At 40.8% G+C, this 26,816-nt stretch overlaps 1 protein-coding gene across 27 annotated transcripts in view; it reads right to left on the bottom strand.

The window, feature by feature from the left end:
- Window positions 1-26,816, bottom strand: part of NEK4 (NIMA related kinase 4) — a 70,435-nt gene that overhangs the window by 25,880 nt on the left and 17,739 nt on the right. For 3 of the 27 annotated variants that reach the window (XM_078351127.1, XM_078351121.1, XM_002807590.6), the window contains 8 exons: window positions 21,322-21,723; window positions 16,508-16,657; window positions 15,882-16,031; window positions 13,816-13,882; window positions 12,973-13,082; window positions 9,200-9,288; window positions 6,162-6,367; window positions 4,662-4,795 (listed from right to left, as the gene is read on the bottom strand). In XM_078351127.1, coding sequence (XP_078207253.1) covers window positions 4,662-4,795; window positions 6,162-6,367; window positions 9,200-9,288; window positions 12,973-13,082; window positions 13,816-13,882; window positions 15,882-16,031; window positions 16,508-16,657; window positions 21,322-21,723 — 1,308 coding nt within the window. Of the gene's footprint in view, window positions 1-4,661; window positions 4,796-6,161; window positions 6,368-8,243; window positions 8,366-8,697; window positions 8,997-9,199; window positions 9,289-12,945; window positions 13,083-13,815; window positions 13,883-15,881; window positions 16,032-16,486; window positions 16,658-21,321; window positions 21,724-26,816 lie in introns of those variants that run through there. The other 24 variants (XM_078351126.1, XM_078351120.1, XM_008981798.4 and 21 more) reach the window with 16 other exon arrangements.

Raw genomic sequence — 26,816 nt, forward strand, 5'->3', positions numbered from 1 at the left:
AGCCTCCTGAGTAGCTGGGACTACAGGCACGCGCCACCATGCCCAGCTAATTTTTTGTATTTTTAGTAGAGACGGGGTTTCACCAGGATGGTCTCGATCTCTTGACCTCGTGATCCACCCGCCTCGGCTCCCAAAGTGCTGGGATTACAGGCTTGAGCCACCGTGCCCAACCCCTTAGAGTAGAGAGTTTAATCAAAACAGTACAATTTATCCCACCAGTGGCCAAGTCTACAACATTGAATTTAACCCTCCCACAACTGTGGGCATTGATGATTGACTGGGTAGCCTCTCATTCAGCATGAGGATGATAAACCAGAGATGGTTATCAAGAAACTAAAGGCTTACGAAGCCCAAACAAAGCCAGTCTTGGAATATTACCAGAAAAAAGGGGTATTGGAAACATTCTCCAGAATGGAAACCAAGAAGATTTGGCCCTTTGTATATGCTTTCCTACTAAAGTTGCACAAACAAGCCAGAGAGCTCTTCAGTTACTCCATGAGGAGAAACACCTATAACAAGTAAGATGAGTAAACCTCCTAGTCCTTGCATTTAGAAGCTGCTTTTCCTAAGACTTCCAGTATGTATGAATTATTTGAAAATTATATTACTTTTATTTCTATTAATTTATTCTGGATACTAAGGAAGTGTCATATGAGACAGATACTAAGACCCATCTTTTGAAATCATCTAGTGTGTTTTATCCAGTTATTTTCAAAAACATCAGACATGTTTAAACTTTTAAAACATGTATTAGAGCAAAACTAAAAGAGAAACTAGTAGTAATTTAACTTTTTGATTAGTAAGAAAAAATAGTTGATAAAATTCCCAGAAAAAAAAAAATTACATGCCATTTGAGGAAAATATCTCATCAGAAATTTTTGCAAGGGCCAAGCAGGGTGACTCATGCCTATAATCTCAGCACTTTGGGAGGCCAAGGTGGGTGGACTGCTTGAGGTCAGGAGTTCAAGACCACCCTGGTCAACATAGCAAAACCCCATCTCTACTAAAAATACAAAAATTAGCTGGGCATGGTGGCATGCGCCTGTAATCCCAGCTACTCAGAAGGCTGAGGCAGGAGAATCGCTTGAACCCAGGAGGCAGAGGTTGTAGTAGGCCGAGACTGCGTCACTGCACTCTAGAGGCTGGGTGACAGAGTGAAGCACTATCTCAAAAAAAGAAAAAGAAAAAAAAGAAAGAAAGAAATTTTGGCACAGATTGATGCCAAAAAAGTCATTTTTAGTATTGTGGAACATGGTGAGACACTATATAAAATTCCAGAAAAAAAGCAATTGGGGCCAGGTGCAGTGGTTCATGCCTGTAATCCCAGCACTTTGGGAGGCCGAGGCAGGCAGATCACAAGGTCAGGAGATTGAGACCACCCTGGCCAACATGGTGAAACCCCATCTCTACAAAAAAATACAAAAAAATTAGCTGAGTGTGGTGGCGCACACCTGTAGTCCCAGCTACTTGGGAGGCTGAGACAGGAGAATTGCTTGAACCCAGGAGGTGGAGACTGCAGCGAGCTGAGATTGCACCACTGTACTCCAGCCTGGGTGACAGTGCCAGACACTGTCTCAAAAAAAAAAAAAAAAAAATTGGATTTACAGATTTGTTGTAAGATACAAATTCATTTCTGCCTTTATACTAAGAAATGTATAAGCTAACCATATACACTTTATTTTGGTGTTAAACATACTTTCAGTTTACTCAGAATTTTCAATTTGCTATAAAAATGTACCAATTAGCATAGATAAAAATATTACTTTAAGATCACTTGTTTTCTTTTGAAAATACATATGTACTGAGGGTTATGAGTTATATCAGAAATTGATGTTATAAGTTCTTGGGTAAGCACAAAGGTGAATGAATTTTCAACAAAATGTAATTAACATCTGTGTTTTCAGATGTTACTTAGGTTAAGAAATGTGTTTTAGGATCTACTTACCAGTTTCTCTTTTTGATGCAAATGTATGATCTGCCCTGATAAATAACAAGGTATACTACTCCCTTCCCAAAAAATAAAAGAAAAAGAGAAATCCATGGCATGATGTAAAGTAAGCACACTTTGTCATTAGTAAATAGATCAGATGTGTCTGGAGAATATTCTTTTGCCATAAATAGCAATCAATCATAATTAGTATACAGGTGTGCCGATAAAAAGAATTTATATGATAAGTCAACAAAGATAGGAAAGTAAGTGAATTTCCTGAAGGAGCTGTTTGTTCCTAATCAAAGAAATTGATACCTTGTTAGCATTCACTGACACCTTATCTTAAAGGGAAAGAACTTTACTGGTGTCATCTGACCAGGCATTTAAAAATTGGAATCTGGTGGTGCCTGGAAGTACAACACCACTTCCACTGTCACAGTAAAGTCCACCATCAGAAGACTGAAGGAACTGAAAGACCAGTAGATGCTCCTCTACTCTTTGAGACATCAATGGCCTATAATAATAAATGGGCTAATATATGTAACAACAAAAGTAACAAAAAAAATTGGAATCTAAAGTGATTCCTTAGTGGAGCAACAAGGATGGTAGCTGATGTACTGCGGTCTGTAGAAGTGGGGCAATATGAGAGGTGGAGGAAAAACCTGACTATGTCTTCTATGGCATGTTTACTCTTAATTTACTTGGTACTAAATCAAATGAAACAAGCCCTTGTACCAGCTGTTATTAATTGCCTTTAAAAATCTGTCCTATTTTTCTCCAGGTACTTAAAATACAAGTGCCAGTAAGTGGTTCTTATGTATTTTGGCGGGGGGGGGGGGGGGGGGGGGGGGGGGGGGATTTATTTTCCTTTTCTTCGGATATTTTAAAAATTCATTGATATGGCCAGGCACTTTGAGTGGATTTTCTGTTTTCCTTTTATTTTTGGGGGGGGTACCATGCCTTGTTACTTATCAGGGCAGATCATACATTTGCATCAAAAAGAAAAACTGGTAAGTAGATCCTAAAACACATTTCTTAACCTAAGTAACATCTGAAAACACAGATGTTAATTACATTTTGTTGAAAATTCATTCAACTTTCATGCTTATCCAAGAACTTATGGCCCAGTGTTTTGGGAGGCCAAGGAGGGCGGATCACGAGGAGATTGCCACCATCCTGGACAACATGTTAAAACCTTGTCTCTACTAAAAATGCAAAAATTAGCCAGGTATGGTGGCACATGCCTGTAATCCCAGCTACTCAGGAGGCTGAGGCACAAGAATCACTTGAATCCAGGAGGCAGAGGTTGCAGTGAGCTGAAACTGCACCACTGTACTCCAGGCTGGCAACCGAGTGAGACTCTATCTCAAAAAAAAAAAAAAAAAAAAAAAAAATCATCGATTTTTCAAGATGAACCAAGCAAGGTTTTAAAAAATAATTATAGTAAACACTTCATTCTATTTTTTTTAATTCCATCCCATCCCTGCCCAACCAGCCCTTCCTTCTTTAAAAAACTTTCTATAATGCTTTATTTGCATGTTAATATTATATGCTTTCTAAAAATGTTGTGAACTACCAAACTTATAAATTATCACTAGGTTATCAGGCATACATTAGTCTTTATCAGAATAAAATAAATTTCATTTTAAAAAAAACACTACCAGTATAGAAATTCTTGACTATGATTCACATTTACTGCTGATACTGTAATTTGTAACTCTTTTAGAATGTATATAGTTCTCATGTTTTAGGTAATAGGTAATACAATTTATTTTATTTTATTTTACTCTGTTTTATTTTGAGATGGAGTCTCGCTGTGTCACCCAGGCTAGAGTGTAGTAGCATGATCTCAGCTCACTGCAACCTTCGCCTCCCGGGTTCAAGCAATTGTCTTGCCTCTGCTTCTAGAGTAGCTGGGATTACAGGTGCACACTACCATGCCCAGCTATTTTTTTTTTTTTTTTTTTTGAGACGGAGTTTCGCTCTTGATACCCAGGCTGGAGTACAATGGCGCAATCTCGGCTCACTGCAACCTCCGCCTCCTGGGTTCAGGCAATTCTCCTGCCTCAGCCTCCTGAGTAGCTGGGATTACAGGCATGCGCCACCATGCCCAGCTAATTTTTTGTATTTTTAGTAGAGACGGGGTCTCACCATGTTGACCAAGATGGTCTCAAGCTCTTGACCTCATGATCCACCCGCCTCGGCCTCCTAAAGTGCTGGGATTACAGGCTTGAGCCACCGCGCCCGGCTTCAATTTTTATTATTTTTAGTAGAGATGGGCTTTCACCATGTTGGCCAGGCTGGTCTCGAACTCCTGACCTCAGGTGATTCACCCACCTCAGCCTCCTAAAAGTGCTGTGATTACAGGTGTGAGCCACCAAGCCCAACCTAAAGTTTAAATTTTCCTTAAAAAAATAAGTGTCCAAAGACCTAAATGTAAGGGCTGAAACGAAAAAGCTCTTAGAAGAAAATATACAAATAAATCTTCATGACTTCAGATTTGGCAATGGGGACCATGGGAGTGACTGCTAACAGGTACAGGGTTTCTTGGGGGGTAATGAAAATGTTCTAATATCGATTGTAGTGATGATTGTACAGCGTTGAAAACACAATAAAAACCACTGAATTGTACACTTTAGATGAGTGAATTGTATGTAGGATTTATATTTCAAAAGGTTATTTTAAAAATTCTATATCATAAGCAGCTTGATATAGCTAATAAGACACTCACCTCTCTCTCAAATTCATCCTCCTCTTCCAAAAGATCATACACCTGCTCTAAAAGCTGAACTCCCAGGCCCCGAATTACATCAGCTCTCAAGACTTCAACTAGTCTCCTGATCTTTTCAGAACCTGGCATGATAGCTAAAAGGAACAAAGACAAAGGGAAAAATAAACACTTTTACCACTACAGAAAGAACACCACAATTATTTTTAATTTTGTATTTTATTTTTTTCTAAGTGACAAGGTCTTACACTTTCATGGGGATGTCGTGCACTGTGACCATAGTTCACTATAGTCTCTAACTCCTGGGCTCAAGCAATCATCCTGCCTCAACCTCCCAAGTAGCCAGAACTACAGGAATGCACCACAACAACAAATTAATTCTTAAATTTTTTGTAGTGATGGGGTCTATGCTGTCCAGGTTGGTCTTGAACTCCTGGCCTCAAGCAATCCTCCCACCTCAGCCTCCAAAGCACTGAGATTACAGGCATGATTATACCACACCAGGTCTTTTCATTTTTGTATTTTATTATTTTATTTTTATTTCATTTCATTTGATTTTTTGAGGCAGGGTGTTACTCTGTCGCTCAGGCTGGAGTGCAGTGGTGTGCTCATGGCTCACTACAGTTTCGACCTCCTGGGCTCTATAAATCCTCCCAACTCAGCCTCCTGAGTAGCTGGGACTATAAGCATGAGCCACTTATCCCTGGCTAATTTTTGTAGACACAAGTTTTCATCATGTTGCCCAGGTCTCAAACTCCTGGGCTCAAGCAGTCTGCCCTCCTCGGCCTTCCAAAGTACAGGCATGAGCCACTGCACCCAGCAGGCCTGTTTTTTTAAAAAAATCTTGTTATACTGACAATCGTTTTCCCCTATGACAAGTTATTAATGACTTAAAATTTACATATGAGCTTAAGGTTTACTATCATCTCTTAAACCTAAAAATACCACAACTGTCTAACTTGAAGAAAAGTCACATGAAAAACCACAAACATTTATCTATTTACCTTTACGTTTAAAAATCAATTTTCATGCAACTTTTCAGGAATACCTCTGTTGCATAACAGAGGATATACATTTTATGGAGATATGCAAATAATTTTAAAAACATAAAAAGTTTACAGGCATTAGTTCTTTGTTTTGACACATTTCTCCAATAAACACATGCTCTCCAGTTTTCTGTAGAATAAACTGGGCTAGGCACGGTGGCTCACACCTGTAATCCCAGCACTTTGGGAGGCCGAGGTGGGAGGATCACCTGAAGTCAGGAATTTGGGACCAGCCTGGCCAATATGGTGAAACCCTGTCTCTACCAAAAATACAAAAATTAGCTGAGACTGGCGGTGCATGCCTGTAGTCCCAGCTACTCAGGAGGCTAAAGCAGGAGAATCACTTGAACCTGGGAGGTGGAAGTTACAGTGAGCAAAGATCACGCTACTACACTCCAGCCTGGGTGACAAAGTGAGACTCTGTCTCAAAAAAAAAAAAAAAGAATACACTGATCACCTGAAGGTAGCTCTTTAAAATGGAGTTCCTCTGCCTCTTCTGCAACTTTCCCATGAAGCATCAGTGTGTCCCGAAATTTCCGATGAAGTCTGAATTCTGACACTGGATTAGCTACTAGGAGATCTTCACAGCTCTCTTTAGAATCCAGTTTCAGGGTCTGAGTCATCAATTGTACCAAGGCATTAATTTCATTTGTCTGATCTTTCCTGGGGGAAAAATATCCCCTCGTTATTTAATTGGCTTCATGAGAATTTTTCATTAAAAAATTACATGCAAAATGACCTACAGGAGTTTTGCTTTCAAATATCCAAGTAAGCTCCTACAGACTGACCTTTCCACAAATAACAACTACAAACTCTGGATAAAATACAAAACTCAAAAAACTAAAAGCAATGCAGAATAAACAAAACCTGCAGGCAGATCTTGGAGAAGAGTCAACATCTTTTAGCCTAAGTATAGGCCATAAACAGATCAAAGTGCAACAATACTCACAATTTTTCTACAGAAAGGACAGAGTTCAGAACAACCACTGTCATTAGAAAGTGAGAGAGGAATCTTGGAGAGAGTCTGAAAGAAATGGCCTCAGCTTTTCTGTACAAATTCTGCCCAACCATTTCCAAGTAACTTGACTATACTCAAGTACAAAGCTCAAGAATATTTAAAGAAACACAAAATACCAGCTTCCAGTGAGGTAAAATTCAGTGTTTAGCATCTCATCAAAAATAACCAGATGTGCAAAGAAGCAGGAAAATGCCATACATTCGTGAAGAAAAAATCAGTTAATATAAACATATCCAAAAGTGACACAACTGATAGAATTAGTAAATGAGGACATGAAAATGGGTACTATAAATATATTCCATATGGCCAAGGTAGAAGAAAACATGAACATGTTAAGGAAACACACAAAGATATAAGAAAAAGTCCCAAATCAAATTTCTAGAGACTAAAGATACAATATATTAAATAATGGGATAGGATTAATAGATTAGACACTGCAGAAGAAAAGATTAATGAACCCAAAGGCATAGCAATAGAATCTATGAAATATGAAACAGAAAAAAAGTAAAAATAGGTCAGGTGCAGTGGCTCATGACTGTAATCCCAGCACTTTGGGAGGCCAAGGCGGGCAGATCACCTGAGGTCAGGAGTTTGACACCAGCCTGGCCAACGTAGTGAAACCCGGTCTCTACTAAAAATACAAAAAAGTAGCCAGGCATGGTGGCACGTGAAATCCCAGCTACTCAGGGGGACTGAGACAGGAGAAATGCTTGAACCCAGGAGGCAGAGCATGCAGTGAACCAAGATCGTGCCACTGCACTCCAGCCTGGGCAACAGAGTGAGACTCCGTCCCAAAAAATAAATTAATTTAATTTTAAAAAAAAGTAAAACTAAACAGAGCATCAGTGAGCTGTGGCACAAATTTAAGGAGTCTAATATCCATGTAATTGGAATCCCTAAGAGGGCAGGAAGACATCCAAAGAAAAGAATGAAGAAATAATAGCCAAAGGTTTTCTTCTTTCTTTTCTTTTTTTTTTTTTTTCTTTTGAGACACAGTTTCGCTCTGTTGTGGAGGAGGCTGGAGTGCAGTGGCGTGATCTTGGCTTACTGCAACCTCCGCTTCCTGGGTTCAAGTGATTCTCTGGCCTCAGCCTTCTGAGTAGCTGGGATTACAAGAATGTGCCACCAGGCACAGCTAACTTTTTAGAATTTTTAGTAGAGACAGGGTTTAACAATGTTGGCCAGGGTGGTCTCAAATTCCTGGCCTCAAGTGATCCACCTGCCACGGCCTCCCAAAGTGCTAGAATTAAGGTATCAGCCACCATACCAGGCCAGCCAAACTTTTCCTAAATCTGATGAAAACTATATATCTATAGGTCTAAGAAGACATTCTTGAAGACTTCTAAATAAAAATCAGATGTGCAGCCGGGCAAAGTGGCTCATGCCTGTAATCCCAGCACTTTGGAAGGCTGAGGCAGGCAGATCATGAGGTCAGGAGATCAAGACTATCCTGGCTAACATGGTGAAACCCCATCTCCACTAAAAATACAAAAAATTAGCCAGGTGTGGTGTGGTATGCACCTGTAGTCCCAGCTACTTGGCAGACTGAGGCAGGAGAATTGCTTGAACCCAGGAGGCGGAGGTTGCAGTGAGCCAAGATTTCGCCTCTGTACTATAGCATAGGTGACAGGGTGAGAGCTGGTCTTAAAAAAAAAAAGAAAAAAGAAAATCAGACGTGTGCATAGAAATGACATTTTTTTACCTTTTTGGCCGGGCGCGGTGGTCACACCTGTAATCTCAGCACTTTGGGAAGCCGAGGTGGGCAGATCACCTGAGGCCAGGAGTTTGAGACTAGCCTGACCAACATGGAAAAACCTCATGTCTACTAAAAATATAAAATTAGCTGGGCATGGTGGCACATGCCTGTAATCCCAGCTATTTGAAAGGCTGAGGCAGGAGAATCTATCTTTTTTTTTTTTTTCTTTGAGATGGAGTCTTGCTCTGTCACCAAGCTGGAGTGCAGTTGCACGATCTCAGCTCAATGTAACTTCTGCTGCCCAGGTTCAAGCAATCCCCCTGCTTCAGCCTCCCAAGTAGCTAGAACTACAGGCACGCGCCACCATGCCCAGCTAATGTTTTGTATTTTAGTAGAGACGGCTTTTCACCATGTTGGCTAGGATGGTCTCAATCTCCTGACCTCGTGATCTGCCTACCTCAGCCTCCCAAAGTGCAGGGATTACAGGTGTGAGCCACCATGCCCGGCTGACAGGAGCATCTCTTGAACACAGGAGGCAGAGATTGCAATGAGCCGAGATCACACCACTGCACTTCCACCTGGGCAACAAAAGAGAAACTCCATCTCAAAAAAAAAAAGAGACATTTTTATCTCCAGCATGTGCCACAAACCATTTATAATTTTATCAGTGGGAATACTAGAGATCTGAATACTTTTAGTATTCATTAAAACAGAAATGTACATTTAGTATGCATTAAAACAGAAATAGTTTATAAAGGGAGACAGAAAAATAAGAACTTACCCTTCCTTAGAATCCCCATCTGACTTATCAGTTGAACTTGTAGAAGAACTTAACTCATCTTCAGAGAGACAATGAATCAGTTTCCTTTCCTATTAATGTTTGGAAGAAATAAAATTCTACATGACAACAGTACCAGAATGTGATAGCTGAAAAGTCTTAGATGCAACAACCAGACACAATACATTCCCAGGTGCAATGTAACAGGAGAAACTAACAAATACAAAAATTGTTCCCATATGATTGGTGGCAAAAAGAAAAAAAAAATTAAAGTGATTTTACCCGTATGATATCCCAGTTCACCCATAAAGTTCATAAGAAAGACTGAAGAACATCAAGGTGAAGTTTTACAAGGGTCCTGAAGAGTCTCAGCTGTGAAGAAATTTGAGGGGAATGGATGGCTAGTTCTGGTGTATCAACTTCTAAGCAGAGGGCTTGTTTCATAGGAATATTGGCATTTTAAATTACCTAGGCAACTTCAGCTTGCTTTTTTTTGTTCTTGTTTTTGTTTTTTTTTTTAGATACAGGGGTCTCACTATGTTTCCCAGGCTGACCACAAACTCCTGGGCTCAAACAATCCTCCTTCCTTGGCCTCCCAAGTAGCTGAGACAACAGGCACAAGCCACCATGACCAGCTTCAGCTTGCTCTTAATGTGAGACTATTACAGTGCTTTACAGGATTACCTAATAATACACATAAACCTTGCAATTCTAGGATATGGAGGGTAGCCTCTATTAGTGAACTAACTAAATGATACGGTTAAAGAAATAATACATCCTTCAAAGAGCAAGAAGACTTCCCAGAGTATTACACAGAAAAGTAAACATGGATTCGAAACCTAGCAATTACCCATTTAGCCACCAGATGGTAGCTCTATATCATCTACTGGCAAGAAAGTAAACTACACTGACACAAGAAACTGAGGAATGATTAGCAAGTGAGACTCAAATCTGGCGACACAGATGGGTATATTGGTATCACAGCAGAATGAGCGAACTGTTGCCTAGTGCAAGCCCTTAGAAAGTTCTGATTTATTTATTTGTTTATTTATTCATTTATATTTTTGAGACAGGGTCTTGTTTTTTGTTTGTTTTTACTTTTTTGTAAAACTATGACTCTACAAGTGTTCATTGTTTTCTTTTTTTTTTTTAAGAAAGAAAGAAAAAAAAGGATTGAAGGAGAGGAAGAGGAAGAAAAAGAGGGAGAGAGAACGGGAATGTAGCTTTATTCTAAAAATGGGTATTAATAATGGCCGATCAATATTTTGTGTATTTAAGGTGGAGAATGTATATTTTGTGTATTTAAAATGGAGAGCTCTATAAATATTTATCGAGTTTACTTGTTCCGGATCTGAGTTCAGATCCTGAATATCCTTATTAATTTTCTGTCTCGTTGAGTCTAAATCTCTTTATGAGTCTTATGTATCTGGGTGTTAGGATTGTTAGCTCTTATTGTTGCATTGATCCTTTTACCACTATATCTTTGTTGCTTTGAAATCTATTTTATCAGATGCGAGAATTGCAACTCCTGCTTTTTATTTATTTTTGCTCTCCATTTGGTTGGTAAATCTTTCTCCATCCCATTTATTTTAAGTCTTTGTGTATCTTTGGATGTGAAATGGGTCTGGATGTAGCATACCGTTGGGTTTTGGCTGTATCTTTTGATTGGGGGATTTAGTCAATTTAAATTTAGGGTTACTGCCATTTGATTTTAACTGGCTATTTTATCCATTCGTTGATGTAAATTCTTCTTTATGTTGATGCTCTTTACTTTTTGGTATATTTTTAGAAAGGCTAATACTTTCCTTTCTATGTATAATGCTTCTTTCAGAAGCTCTTGTAAAGCTGGCCTGGTGGTAATAAAATCTCTGAGTACTTGCTTATTCATAAAAGATTTTATTTTTCTTTCAATTGTGAAGCTTAGTTTGGCAGGATATGAAATTCTGGGCTGAAAGTTCTGTTCTTTAAGGATGTTGAATATCGACCCCCACTCTCTTCTGGCTTGTAGGGTTTCTGCTGAGAGATCTGCTGAAAAATAGGCTTCCCTTTGTGGGTAACCTGGCCTTTCTCTCTGGCTGCCCTTAGTATTTCCTCCTTTGTTTCAACCCTGGTGAATCTAACGATTATGTGCCTTGGGGTTGCTCTTCTTGAGGAATATCTTTGTGGTGTTCTCTCTATTACCTGGGGTTGAATATTGTCCTGCTTTGCTAGATTCACAAAGTTTTCCTGAATAATATCCTGAAGAGTATTTTCCAGCTTGGATTCATTCTCTTCGTATTCAGGTACACCTATCAAACGTAAATTAGGTATTTTCACATAGTGCCATATTTCTTGGAGACTTTGCTCATTCCTTTTTATCCTTTTTTCTCTATTCTTGTCTTCTCGTTTTATTTCATTAAGTAGGTCTTTGACCTCTGATATCCTTTCTTCTGCTTGATCAATTCGGCTATTCAAACTTGTGCATATTTCGCTAAGTTTTTGTGTTGTGTTTTTCAACTCCGTTAGTTCATTTATATTCCTCTCTATACTGTCTATTCTTGTTAGCATTTCATCAAACCTTTTTTCAAAGTTCTTAGTTTCTTTACATTGGGTTAGAACAAGTTCTTTTAACTCCCAGAAGTTTCTTATCATCCACCTTCTGAAGCCTACTTCTATTAATGGCACACAGTCCTTTTCCATCAGGGCTTGTTCCGTTGCTGATGAGGAACTGTAATCCCCTGTAGCGGGAAAGGGGTTCTGATTTTGGGTATTTTCAGCCTTTTTAGGCTGGTTTCTTCCCTTTGTTATAAATTTATCCATCTGTCATCTTTACAATTACCGCCTTTCTAGTTGGGTTTCTGAGTGGACGCCCAGTTTATTGATTCCCAGCACTGGAATCCGAGCAACCCACTGCGCTGGCCAAAACAGCAGCGATAAGACTGATGGTGCTCTTCTGCCCGGGAATCTCCTCCCATTTACTCTGCATGAAGAGCTGCCGCACCGAGGTGCCAGCAAAACCACGGCGCCAGCAAAATCGCTGCGCTGGCCACAAGAGTCGTGCTGGCAACCCGTGGGGCCCCTCCACTGGGAATCTTCTGGTCTGTGAGTGACGAAAATTCGTCTGAAAGTGTGGCGTCCTCTCGTTCTCTGCGCTTTCACTGGGAGCTACAATCCCGAACTGTTAGCAATCAGCCATCGTGGATGATTCGACAAGACAGGGTCTTGTTCTGTCATATATTTATTTTTATTTTAGAGACAGGGTCTTGCTCTGTCACCCAGGCTAAAGTGCAGTGGTGTGAACACAACTCACTGTAGCCTCGACCTCTTGGGCTCAAGCGATCCTCCCACTTCGGTCTCTTGAGGCTGGAACTACAGGTGTGCACCACCTTTCCAGGTAATTTTCTTTTCTTAGAGACAGGGTCCAACTATATTGCCCAGGTTGATCTCAAATTCCTGGGCTAAACCAATCTTCTCACCTTGACCTCCCAAAGTGCTAGTATTATAAGCGTGAGCCACTGCATAAGGCCAGGAAGTCCTGTTTTAAAGACCTACCTAAGAAATATTTTTAATTAGGCTGCCAGTTGTTTACAAGAGTACCTGAAAAATGTATTCCCTTAATGGGTCAAACATAATCCTTTTGACTATTATTTACCAGTTCCTTTTTTTATCAAGAGCGAAAAGATGTAACAAGCTGGCCCTGCCCCAAAAATAAATGGAGCTGACATTTATAAGGTTTACTACATTAGGCTTGCCAGATGTCGACTGTTCACCTTCTCTTCTGGGAGTACGTAATGCACCTGAGTGACGCTGCAGTCAGAAGAGAGCCGTTGGGCAGGCATGGGCTGGTCTTCCTCCTGGGGATTCCCTGGCCCTGCTATACTTGGAGAAGCTTTCCTCAATGAAGGGCCTGAAAAAGCAAACATCCCCAGTAGTTGTTTGTGGTGGGCTACCCCAATTGAAGAGGGCTTTGTATTGGGTATGGAATATATCCCAGCAAGAGCTGGCCCAGAAGTAACTCAAACAGCATATTTATCATTACTCTGGTGTCTGATATCTCAGTTGAAATCTTAGCTCTGGGTCCACCAGCTCTGTGACCTTGGGCAAGTTACTTAACTCTTCAGAGCCTCTGTTTCCTCAGCTGCAAAATGGGGATAATGCTGCATATTTTTGAAGTTACTGTACATATGAAATGGGATAATGCCCTTAAGATGTTTACCATAATGCCTGAGACATGGTCAGCATTCAATAAACGGAAACTGCTAATACTATCTTTAAAAAATAAAAGAAGAAATGAGCATAGCCCTCAGCCTAGGGCAGCACCACTCCCCCAGCAACCTCCCTCTGTTCCTGAGATGAGAGCAATTCTCTGATAAGAGCAAACCTCCCAGGAGTTACTGCCACTGAAAGCCCTCTTGCTCTTTTTTAAATATCTTCCTCCTCTGATATTTGTTCCAGATTCAACAGCCTATAATGATTTCTTAAAAGGCTGGACTAAGAAATTTCAAAATCTCTTCCAAATCGATTTCCTACATAGATTACTGCTGCTGGAAGGTTTCTACTTCTCACAGTCAGGACCATTGCTTCTGTCCATGAGCCATACCCTCAACTGCCAATTAGATGAAGAAAGAAATCAACTTTACCTGAAGGGAACATTTCTTCCTGTGACTGCTTTAGTCGCCTCCTCTCTCTGGCTGATAATGGTCGATCCTTTAAAAGAAAGTCACAGAGTCACTTCCACTCTTACTCACTATTCATGTAACACCTACAATGCATGATATATCATCCAACATTAAGAAAAAGGTCTTGGCCAGGTGCAGTGGTCCAGGCCTGTAATCCCAGCACTCTGGGAAGCCAAGGCAGTCAGATCACGAGGTCAGAAGTTTGAGGCCAGTCTGGCCAACATGGTGAAATCCTGTCTCTACTAAAAATACAAAAATTAGCTGAGCATGGTGGCACACACCTGTTATCCCAGTTACTTGGGAGGCTGAGGCAGAACTGCTTGAATCTGGGAGGCAGACGTTGCAGTGAGCCAAGATCGTGCCATTGCACTCTAGCCTGGGTGACACAGCAAGGTTCTGTCTCAAAAAAAAAAAAATGGCCAGGCGCAGTGGCTCATGCCTGTAATCCCAGCACTATGGGAGGCTGAGATGGACGGATCATGAGGTCAGGAGATCAAGACCATCCTGGCCAACATGGTGAAACCCCATATCTACTAAAATACAAAAAATTAGCCGGGCGTGCTGGTGTGTGCCTATAATTCCAGCTACTCGGGAGGTTGAGGCAGGGGAATTGCTTGAACTAGGGTCTCCCTAGTGCCACTGGACTCTAGCCAGGTGACAGAGCAAGACTCCGTCTCAAAAAAAAAAGGAAAAGGTTGTATTCCAGCATGGGTGACACAGCAACACCAAAAAAAAAAAAAAAAAGGTCTTGCACTGGACCTAGAGGAGTGTCCATTGGAAATCAGCCCACAGCAGGGTTATAGCTACCAGTGAGAAATGATCACAGCCTTCGTTTCTGGGAAGTACTCATTTTTGGAAAGGCAAATAAGGACTTTCACATTTACCATATTCAGAATCTACTTGGTTTCCTTAATTCACTAGAAGCGACCATCTCTGAAACCACAGAATCTGTCCGTTTTAATCAAAGATTCTGCTGAGGCTGGGCGTGGTGGCTCACACCTGTAATCCTAGCACTTTGGGAGGCCAAGGCAGGTAGATCACCTGAGGTCAGGAGTTTGGGACAAGCCTGACCAACATGGCAAAACCCTGTCTCTACTAAAAATACAAAAATTAGCCAAGCATGGTGGCTGGCACCTGTAGTTTCAGCTATTTGGGAGGCCAAGGCAGGAGAATTGCTTGAACCCAGGCGGTAGAGGTTGCAGTGAGCGAAGATCATGCCACCGCACTCCAGCCTGGGTGAAAGAGCGAGATTTCATCTAAAAAAAAATTGAAAAAATAAAATAAAATTCTGCTGAGATCACATTGTCCCATCTGTCCCTTCCCATGTTTGGCAAGAAGCAGCGGTAAGGTGTTTTAACACAAAACTTCACAATATACACAGGATTTTGTAACCGAAAAGCTTTAAAAGAAGGTTTTGGGGGTTTTTGTTTTTGAGACAGGTTCTCACTCTGTCACCCAGGCTGATCTCAGCTCTCCTCAACCTTCCCCTGTTGGGTTCAAACCACCCTCCCACCTCGGCTTCATGAGTAGTGGCATTATAGGCATGTGCCACCACATTTGGCTAATTTTTAATATTTTTGTAGAGACAAGGTCTCACTATATATTGCCCATTGCCCATGCAAGTCTTGTACTCCTGGGCTCAACTGATCCTCTTGCTTCAGCCTCCCAAAGTGCTGTAAGTTTTTTTGTGTTTTTTTTTTTGTGAGACATAGTCTCACTCTGTCACCAGGCTGAAGTGCAGTGGCTCGATCTCAGCTCACTGCAATCTCCACCTCCGGGGCTGAAGTGATTCACCTGCCTCAGCCTCCTGAGTAGCTAGGGCGATGGGTGCATGCCACCAAGCCCTGCTAGTTTTTGTATTATTTTTAGAAGAGACAGGGTTTCATCATGTTGGCCAGGATGGTATGGATCTCTTGACCTCGTGATCCACCCACGTTGGCCTCCCAATGTGCTGGGATTACAGGCATGAGCCACTGCACCCAGCTGGCTATAAGGTTATTAAAAATCCAACATATAGTCCCACAAACCTTTGATGATAACATCTCACTGCTCCTTGAACTGCTCGCAGGCCCAGTGACCACTCTACATTGGTTTGTAGCATCTTTTTGTGTTGATGTGATATTCACTTTTCCAACAATGGGATGAGAGGGCAAAATTTGAGGAGGCGACTCTTGGAACTTAAATAATTAAAAAAGATTATAGGTTTCATATATAGCCCCTTCCAGTGTTCCCCTATCAGCAGGTTCTCTATGTATTTGTCAATGGTTTCTGTATTTGTCAGAGGATATCTGTGGAAGTTACTTCAAGAAATGATATGTCAACATAATTCTGTGGAGAAGCTGAAGAAAGAACTGTTCATCAGTACAATATAGATGGAGTCAAAGGTGTACTCTCATTAGCCTATTCCTTTAACTTTCAAAATGATCTGTCCATCTTTGCTAGAGAAGATAAAATCCTTACTCTGCTTCCAACTCACTAATATTTGAAAACTAGCATTTAGCATCTTGCCACTGCCACCCTTCTCTATATGTTCCTTGCATTTCCTACATGCCTTTTTGGCAATTGTTAATTACTCTAAACAGAAATTGAGCTTTCCAATGTCCACCTCCCAAACAAAAGCAAAATGACATACAGCAAAGAGATCTCTGCCAACCTGTCTCTTTTCCCCTCTGTGCTCAGTCTGTTCTCTCTTCCTCTGCCGCCACTGTCGAGACAGGGAAGGTTCAGATCCAGAGTTGTGTGGCTGTAAATCTGGGTGGATTCTGCCCTGTTTTTCTATAATACATTCACCAGCAACTTGATCCTTAAAAATAATAAAATGGCATTTTAAAGTATAGCAGCAACCCGGTACATTATAATCCAAAGTAAGGTGCCCATAAAAAGTGGCTTTTGGCCGGGCACGGTGGCTCACACCTGTAACCCTTTCACTTTGGGAGGCGAAGTGGGAGCAGATCACCTGAGGTTGAAGACCAGCCTGACCAACAGGGACCACCCTGACTCTATTAAAAATACAAAATAAGCTGGGCATGGCAGCACATGCCTATGATCCCAGCTACTTGGGAGGCTGAGGCAGGAGAATTGCTTGAACCTGGGAGGCGAAGGCTGCAGTGAGCTGAGATTGCACCACTGCACTTCAGCCTGGGCAACAAGAGCGAAATTCCATCTCCAAAAAAAAAAAAGTGGCTTTTGTCTTTAGCATGAAGACTTTCCACAGTTTTAAAAATTGTTTCCATATTGCAATTTAAAGTATTACATGGAAGTTCTAAAATGACCCATCATGATGTAAAGTTCACAGTATGGTTCAAATTTAACAATGCAGAATTAAATATAGAGGCATATATAACCTTCCTCTTAGAAAACAAAAACAGTTGCAATTTCAAATTTTTATGCAATGAGATTAAATCATAATACAACAGTTAAAAAATAATAATAAAATGAAGCAAACACATACAAAAACACAAAATAATGAAAAGTCTTTTGAACATCCAAATGGCCAAACTCTCCATGCCTACTTTTAAAATTATAAATGAAAATGAGAAGAAGCTGAGTATGGTAGCTCACACCTGTAATCCCAACGCTCTGGGAGGCCAAGTCAGGAGGACGACTTGAGGCCAGGAGTTCAAGACCAGCCTGAGCAACATAGTGAGACCTCCATCTTCATTAAAAAAAAAAAGTCAGATGTGGTGATATGCCAGGTAGTCACAGCTACCCAGGAGGCTGAAGTGAGAGGATCGCATGAGCCCAGGAGGTCGAGGCTACCATAAGTTGTGATCATGCCACTGTACTCTAGCATGGGTGACACAGCAAGAGTGTCTCAAAATAAATTTTTTAAAATAAATTAAAAAGAAAATAAATAATTAATTAATTAAAAAGAAAATGAGGAGTTATCTTTCTTAAAATGAATGTTTATTTGCAATGTGGACAGGTAAAGACAAAATGTCAACATCAGTTATCCCAATGTTCTTTTTTCTCTTCCTCCAAATAAAAATAATTGTTGGTTTTTTTTTTGAGACAGAGTCTTGCTCTGTCGCCAGGCTGGAGTGCAGTGGCGCAATCTCAGCTCACTGCAACCTTCACCTCCTGGGTTCAAGCGATTCTTCTGTCTCAGCCTCCCGAGTAGCTGGGACCACAGGTGCGTGCCACCACACCCTGCTAATTTTTGTGTTTTTAGTAGAGACAGAGTTTCACAATGTTGGCCAGGATGGTCTCGATCTCTTGACTTCGTGATCCACCCACCTCAGCCTCCGAAAGTGCTGGTATTACAGGCCTGAGCCACTGCGCCCAGCCAATAATTGTTTTAATTAAATCACTTAAATTGTTGCTAATCTTAAACTACTGATATTTGATCCAGTTATTTAAAAAAAAACTCTTCATTAACTTTTCATAGGTTTTCTATTTTGAAGATGAACAAATGTTTTAAATGAATTCCAATTTAATGCAAATTTATTTCCAAGGTAAATATCAGTTATTTGGATATACCCTAAAAAGCACCCTCCTGCCATCCAGGTGGATGCAGGTGGATCATGAGGTCAGGAGTTCGAGACCAGTCTGGGCAATATGGTGAAACCCCACCTTTACTAAAAATACAAAAATTAGCTGAGTATGGTGGTACACACCTGTAGTCTCAGCTACTTGGGAGGCTGAGGCAGAAGAATTGCTTGAACCTAGGATACGGAGGCTGCAGTGAGCAGAGATAGTGCCTCAGAAACCTCCACCTTCTGGTTCAAGTGATTCTCCTGCCTCAGCTTCATGAGTAGCTGGAATTACAGGGTGTGCCACCACACCTGGCTAAGTTTTGTATTTTTAGTAGAAACTGGGTTTCACTATGTTGGCCAGGCTGGTCTTGAACTCCTGACCTCAAATGATCTGCTCTCCTCAGACTCCCAAAGTGCTGGGATTACAGGCGTGAGCTCCTGGTCAGGAGACAATATTTTCAAATGCTGTATCTAATTAGGAACTGGTATCTAGAATAAAGAACTCTTAGAATTCAATAATAAAATGATAAATAAACCAATTTTAAAATTGGCAAAGGATTAGAATAGATTATTTCTCCAAAGGAAGTATACCAATGGCCAAAAAGTAATAAAAAGATGTTCAAGGCTGGGTGCAGTGGTTCACACCTGTAATCCCAATACTTTAGGAGGCAGAGCCAGGCTGATCATTTGAGATGAGAAGTTTCCAGCCTGGCTCTGCCTCCTGGAAGGGGTTAAACCCCATCTCTACTTAAAAAAACTATAAAAATTAGCTGGTCCTGGTGGCACACGCCTGTAATCCTAGCTACTCAGGAGGCTGAGGCAGGAGAATCGCTTGAACTCAGGAGGCAGAGGTTGCAATGAAGCGAGATCATGCTACTGCACTCTAGCTTGGGTGACAGGGCAAGACCGTTTTTTTTAAAAAAAAAAAGATGTGTAACATCATTGGTCATTAGGGAGATGCAAATCACAACCGCTTCACACCTACAAGGATGATTATGTTCAAAACAATAAACAATTAACAAGTGCTGGCATGGATGCAGATAAACTGGAACCCTCATATATTGCTGGCAGAAATAAAATTATACAGCTGCTTTGGAAAACAATTTTGTAGTTCCTCAAAAAGTTCAATACATAGAGTTACCATATGACCCAGCAATTCTACTCCAAGGCACATACTCAACAGAACTGAAAATATATGTCCACACAAAAACTTGTATACAGGTGTTCATAGCAGCATTATCCACATATAACCTTCCTCTTAGAAAACAAAAGTAGCTAAAAAGGGGAAACAACCCAAATGTTCATCAAGTGACGAATGTATGAACAAAATATATACAGGCTGGGCATGCTGGTTCACAACTGTAATCCCAGCACTTTGGGAGGCTGAAGCGGGTGAATCACTTGAGATCAGGAGTTTGAGACCAGTCTGGCCGAGATGTGAAACCCCATCTCTACTAAAAATATTAAAATTAGCTGGGCGTGGTGGTGCACACCTGCTGTCTCAGCTACTCAGGAGGCTGAGGCATGAGAATGACTTGAACCCACGAGGCAGAGGTTACAGTGAGCTGAGATTGCACCACTGTACTCCAGCCTGGGTGACAGAATGAAGATTCCATCTCAAACATATATATATATCTACACACACACACACACACAAATACAGTATATTATTCGGCAATAAGGAATAAGGCAGAGTGCAGTGGCTCATGCCTGTAATTCCAGCACATTGGGAGGCCAAGTTGGGAGGACTGCTTGAGCACAGGAGTTGAGAAACCAGCCTGGGCAACATGGCCATGGCAAGACCCTATCTCTCTACAAGAAACAGAAATTAAAAAATTAGCTAGGCATGTTTGCGGTCCCAGCTACAGGCAGGAGGATCACTTAAGCCCAGGAGGTCAAGGCTGCAGTGAGCTGTGTTTGACTACTGCACTCTAGCCTGAGCAGCAGAGTGAGACCCCATCTCAAATAACTTTAAAAATTAATTTTTTTTTTTTTTTTGAGATGGAGTTTCGCTCTTGTTACCCAGGCTGGAGTGCAATGGCGCAATCTCGGCTCACCGCAACCTCCACCCTCTGGGTTCAGGCAATTTTCCTGCCTCAGCCTCCTGAGTAGCTGGGATTACAGGCACACGCCACCGTGCCCAGCTAATTTTTTGTAATTTTTAATAGAGACGGGGTTTCACCATGTTGACCAGGATGGTCTCGATCTGCCGACCTCGTGATCCATCCGCCTCGGCCTCCCAAAGTGCTGGGATTACAGGCTTGAGCCACTGCGCCCGGCCTAATTTTTTTTTTTTGAGACAGAGTTTTGCTCTTATTGCCCAGGCTGGAGTGAGATGGTGTGATCTCGGCTCACCACAACCTCCGTCTCCCAGGTTCAAGAGATTCTCCTGCCTTAGCCTCCCGAGGAGCTGGGATTACAGGCATGCACCACCACGCTCAGCTAATTTTTGAATTTTTAGTAGAGACGGCATTTCTCCATGTTGGTCAGGCTGGTCTTGAACTCATGATCTCAGGTGATCTGTCCACCTCAGCCTCCCAAAGTGCTGGGATTACAGGCGTGAGCCACTGCACCCGGCCTAAAAATTAAATTTTTTAAAAGGAGTAAAATGTTGGTACATTTTATATAAAATAAATGAACAGGAATAAAGGAATAAAATGTTGCTATATCATAGATAAACCTTGAAAATAGCACGTTAAGTAAAAGAAGCCAAATACACAAAGCCATACATTCTGATTCCATTTACATGAAATGCTCAGAATAGGCAAATCCATAGGGACAAATGTTGCCAGGGGTTGTGGGCAAGAGGAAATGGTGAGTGACTGTTACAGGGTACTAGGTTTCTTTTTAGGTTGATGCAGATATTCTTCTATGTTTAAACTAATACACAGAATAAATGACTTTCCTAAAATGAAAAAAGAACCCACATATTTACATCTGCACTTTCAGTCCTCTCTCTGAAACCAATACCTCACATGTGCATATTACTCACCTGGTCCTTTGGCTTTTGTTCTTTGATTAGGGGCTGCAGAGGCTTCAATAGTTCATTCTTTTCCCCAGTGAAGTCAGAGGACCACATGGGAATCAGGTTTTCAGGCTGAGCACTGGATTTAGTGTTGTCCCGCGGCATCTCCTCTTCCACTTGAGAAATACTGCATTTACCTCCTAACTCAGTAGAGGCATCCAAGTGTGCTGGCTGATTCTCCTGAACAAAGCCGTCGCTCACTGAGTCCCTCCCTTTTGCAGGTAAGATGTCAATATTTACCCTACTGATTGTGGCTAGTTCTGTGGTATTGCTTAAGTCCTGTTTGCAGGTATGAGCTTTCAGGCTGGCAGGTGACTTCAAGGGATCAGAGACCCTGGGTTTCTCCTCGGACAAACATTTGCCTTCAACCTGAATGAAAACATGTCTGGAAATTATTATAGTACACCTCACATCACATACAAAAATCAACTCAAAATGCAACAACACATTCCTCAAAAAGTTAAACATGGAATTACCATATGACCCAGCAATTCCACTAAGTATGTACTCCAAGGAACTGAAAGCAGGGACTCAAGAAATTGTACAGCAATGTTTATAGCAGCTTTATTCAAAATAGCTAAAAGGCGGAAACAACCCAAAAGTCCATCAGCAGATAAAGGGATAAACAAAATGTAGCAAATACTGCTGGGCATGGTGGCTCACACCTGTAATTCCAGCACTTTGGGAGGCTGAGGCAAGTGAATCACTTGAGGACAGGAGCTGGAGACCCAGCAGCTTGAGATCAGCCTGGGCAACCTAGTGAAACCCCATCTCTACTAAAAATAGAAAAATTGGCTGGGCATGGTGGTGCACATCTGTAGTCCCACTTATTTGGGAGGCTGATACAAGAGGATTGCTTAAGCCTGGGAGGTGGAGGGTGTAGTGAACTGAGAGACCACCACTGCATTCCAGCCTGGGTGACAGGAGTGAAATCTTGTTTCAAAAAATATATATATGGCAAATACATACAATGGAATATTACTAACCAATAAAAAGGAATTAAGTTCTGATACATACTAAAACATGAATGAACCCTGAAAACATGCTAAGTAAAATAAACCAGGCCGAGTGCAGTGGCTCACACCTATTATCCCAGAACTTTGGTAGGCAGAGGCAAGAGGATAGCTTGAGGCCTGGAGTTTGAGACAAGCCTAGGCAATATGGCAAAACTGCATTTCTATTAAAAAAATACACAAAAAATTTAGCTGGGCATGGTGGCAAGTACCTGTAGTCCCAGCTACTTGGAAGGCTGAGGTGGGAGGATTGCTTGAGCCAGGAGGTCAAAGCTGCAGTGAGCCGTGATTGCACCACTGCACTCCAGCCTGGTTGACACAGTGAGATCCTGTCTCAGAAAAGAAAAGAAATAAGCCAGGGCAGGGACCAAGCAGAGGCAGGACTGGCACTGTGGCCAGAGATGCTGCTAGGCCACAACAGCAATGAGCAGCTGGGAACTCTACATTGAAGGCACAGAGGTAAGGTACAATGACCGGAAGGCTGGAAAATTGAATGCTGAGAAGAGAAGAGTCTGATGACAGACTACTGAATTTCTTTGGAGTACAAATTATGAACATTTTCTGGATCAGGAACAAGGCAAGAATGCCTGTTTTCACCTCTTCTAGTCAATATAGTACTAGCAGTTCTAGCCAATGCAATTAAGCAACGGAAAAAAAAGCATCAAAACTAGAAAAGAAGAAGTAAGATTATCTCCTTTTGTAGATATGATCCTGCATGTAGAAAACCCTAGATTCCACACACAAAAACTGTTGGAACTAATAAATGAATTGAGCAAGGTAGCAAGAGGGAAGGAAAGTCAATACATAAAAATCGGTTCCATTTCTATACACTAACAATAGACAATCTGAGAAGCAAATTACAAGAACAAACCAATTTACAACAGTATCAAAAAGAGTAAAATAATTAGGAATTAACCAAAAGGTGGAAGAAAGACTTACATAGTGAAATCTACAAAATAGTGCTGAAAGAAATTTAAAGAGGACATAAACAGAAACACATCCCATATTCACGGGTTAGAAGACTTAACATTGTTCTTTCTTTCTCTTTTTACAATTAGGCATCTCCTTGAGGAGAGCTTAATGTTGTTAATATATTAATACTACCCACAGCAATCTATAGACTCAATCAAATCCCTGTAAAAATCCCAATGACATTCTTTGCAAGAACAGAAATATCCATCCTAAAATTCACATGGAATCTCAAGGGATCTCAAATAGTCAAAGCAATGTTGAAAAGGAAGAATAGAGATGTAGGACTCATGTCCCATGATTTTAAAACATACTACAAAACTAGATAAGCAAAACATTGTAATATTGGTATAAAAACAGACATTAGACATAGAAACCAATGGAAGGAAATAGGGAACCCAGAAATAAACCTTCACATATATGGTTAAATTATTTTTGACAAAGGTGCCAAGATCATTTGATGAGGAAAAGACAGCTTTTTCAACAAATAATGCTGAAAAAACGAGATATCCACACACAGAAGAATGTAGTCAGACCTCTACCTAACACCATATATAAAAATTAACAGCCAGGCACTGTGGGTCACGCCTGTAATCCCAGTACTTTGGGAGGCCAAGGCAAGTGGATCACCTGAGGTCAGGAGTTCAAGAATAGCCTGACCAACATGAAGAAACCCCATCTCTACTAAAAATACAAAAAAAATAGCCGGGCATAGTGGCACATGCCTGTAATCCCAGCTACTCAGAAGGCTGAGGCAGGAGAATTGCTTGAAACCAGGAAGTGGAGGTTGCAGTGAGCCGAAATCGCACCATTGCACTCCAGCCTGGGCAACAAGGGTGAAACTCTGTCTCAAAAAAAAAAAAAAAATTAACTCAAAATGAACAAAAAACCTAAATGTAAGACCTAAAACTATAAAACTCTCAGAAGCAGACATAAGGCCAAGACTTCACAACTTTGGATTTGGCAATTATTTTCTGGATAGGACATCAAAGACAAAAGCAACACAAGAAAAGGACAAATTGGATTTCATAAAAATTAAAACTTTTGTGCATCAAAAGATACTATCAACAGAGTAAAAAGGCAACCCACAAAATGAGAAAAAATATTTACAAATTATATATGTGATTAGGAACTGACATCTTGAATAGGAGAATCCAGAAAAAGCAAAAAATGAATGACCCAACTCAAAAATGGGCAAAGAACTTGAATAGCCATTTCTCCCAAAAAGATATGCAAACAGCCAATAAGCACATGAAAAATGCTCAACATAACTAATCACTAAGGAAATGCAAATCAAAACTGCAATGAGATACCACCTCATGCCCATTAGGATAGCTATAATTAAAAGATCCTAGAAAATAACAAGTATTGGTGAGAATGTAGAGAAACTGGAACCTTCATGCACTACTGATAAGAATGTAAAATGATACAGAAGTTGTAGAAAACAGTTCTGCAGGTCCTTGAAAAGTTAAAAGCACAATTACCATGTGATCACCTTCTGGTTATATACCCAAAAAAGTAGAAATCAGGGTCTTGGCTCATGCCTGTAATCCCAGCACTTTGGGGGGCCGAGGCGGGTGGATGACCTGACGTCAGGAGTTTGAGACCAGCCTGGCCAACATGGTGAAACCCCGTGTCTACTAAAAATACAAAAATTAGCTGGGTGTGGTGACAAATGCCTGTAATCCCAACCACATGGGAGGCTAAGGCAGGAGAATCACTTGAATCCAGGAGGCAGAGGTTACAGTGAGCTGAGATGGCGCCACTGCACTCCACCCTGGGTGACAGAGCGACACTCCATCTCAAAAATAAAAAGAAAACAAAAGAAAAGAAATCAGGGTCTCAAAGAGATATGTGTAGACCCATATTCATAACAGCATTATCCATAGTAGTCAAAAGGTGAAAACAACACAAATGTATATCTGCAGATGAACTGGATAACAAAATGCGGGATTTACGTACAACTGAATATTCAGCATTAAAAAGGAAGGAAATTCTGACATATGTCCCAACATGGATGAACCTTGAAGACATTATATGAAATGAAATAAGGCAGACATGAAAGACAAATACTGCATGATCACTTATCTGAGGTACTTAAAAACCACGGAGACATAAAGTAGAATGGTTGCTGCCAGGGACTGGGGTAGTAAGGAATGGGGAGATACCGTTTAATTTGAACAGTTTCAGTTTTACAATATCAAAGAGTTATGAAGATGAGTGGTAATGGCTGCACAACATTGTAGATGTATTTATCACCACTGAATTGTACACTTACAAATGTTTAAGATAGTAAATTTTACATTATGTGTATTTTATCATAATGAAAAAAATTAAAACTAAGAATTGAATCCACAACCTAAACATAAAAGCGAAAACTATAACTATGTTTTAGAAGAAACTATGGCATAAACCTTCCAGATGTTGAAGTTGGCAAGGGATTCTTAGCTATGAAAACAAAAGAAAAAAATAGATACGTTGGACTTCATCAAAATTAGAAGCTTTTGTGAAAAGGACATTATCAAAAGAGTGAAAAAAAACAAAAAAAATTTGTTTTAATTATAAAAGGAAAGCAAAGACAACTTAGACAATGGAGAAAATATCTGCAAGTCGTCTGATAAGGACTAGTAACTGGAACACGGATTGAGAACTCTTATAACTCAACAACAAAAAGACAAAAAACACCCATTTAAAACTGGGTAGGAGCTGGGTGATGTGTGGTTCATACTTGTAATCTTAGCACTCTGGGAAGAAAAGGAAGAATTGCTTGAGCCCAGGAGTTCAAGACCAGCCTAGGCAACAGAGTGAGACCCACCTCTACAAAAATAATAAGCCAGGCACAGTGGTGCGCAGTTGTACACCCAGCTAACGAGAAGGCTGAGGTAGGAGGATCCCTTGAGTCTAGGAGTTCAAAGGTTGCAGTGAGCTAGGATGATGCCACTGTACTCCAGCCTGGGTGACACAGCAAGATCCTCTCTGTTAAAAAAAAAAAAAAAAAAGGCTGGGCACAGTGGCTCATGCCTGTAATCCCAGCACGTTGGGAAGCCAAGGTGGGAGGATCACCTGAGCCCAGGAGTTTGAGATCAGCCTGGGCAATATAGTAAGACTTTGTCTCTATAAAAAAAAAAAATTAGCCAGGTGTGATGGCATGCTGTGGTCCTAGCTACTCAGGAGGCTGAGGTGAGAGGATCACTTGATCCCAAGAGACAGAGGCTACAGTTAGCTGTGATCACACCATTGCACTCCAGCCTGGGCAACAGAGTGAGACCCTGTCTCAAAAAAAAAAAAGGCAAAAGCTTTAGCAGATATTTCTCCAAAGAGGACATACAAATGGCCAAAGAGCATGTGAAAAGATGCTGTATGTCATTAATCATTAGGGAAATACAAATCAAAAATATAATGAAATACCACTTTACACCCACTAAGATGGCTAGAATCAAAATTTAGAAAATAACAAGTGTTGGCAAAGATGAAGAGAAA

The sequence above is a fragment of the Callithrix jacchus genome, chromosome 15 (assembly GCF_049354715.1).
Source record: "Callithrix jacchus isolate 240 chromosome 15, calJac240_pri, whole genome shotgun sequence".
Lineage (NCBI taxonomy): Eukaryota > Metazoa > Chordata > Mammalia > Primates > Cebidae > Callithrix > Callithrix jacchus.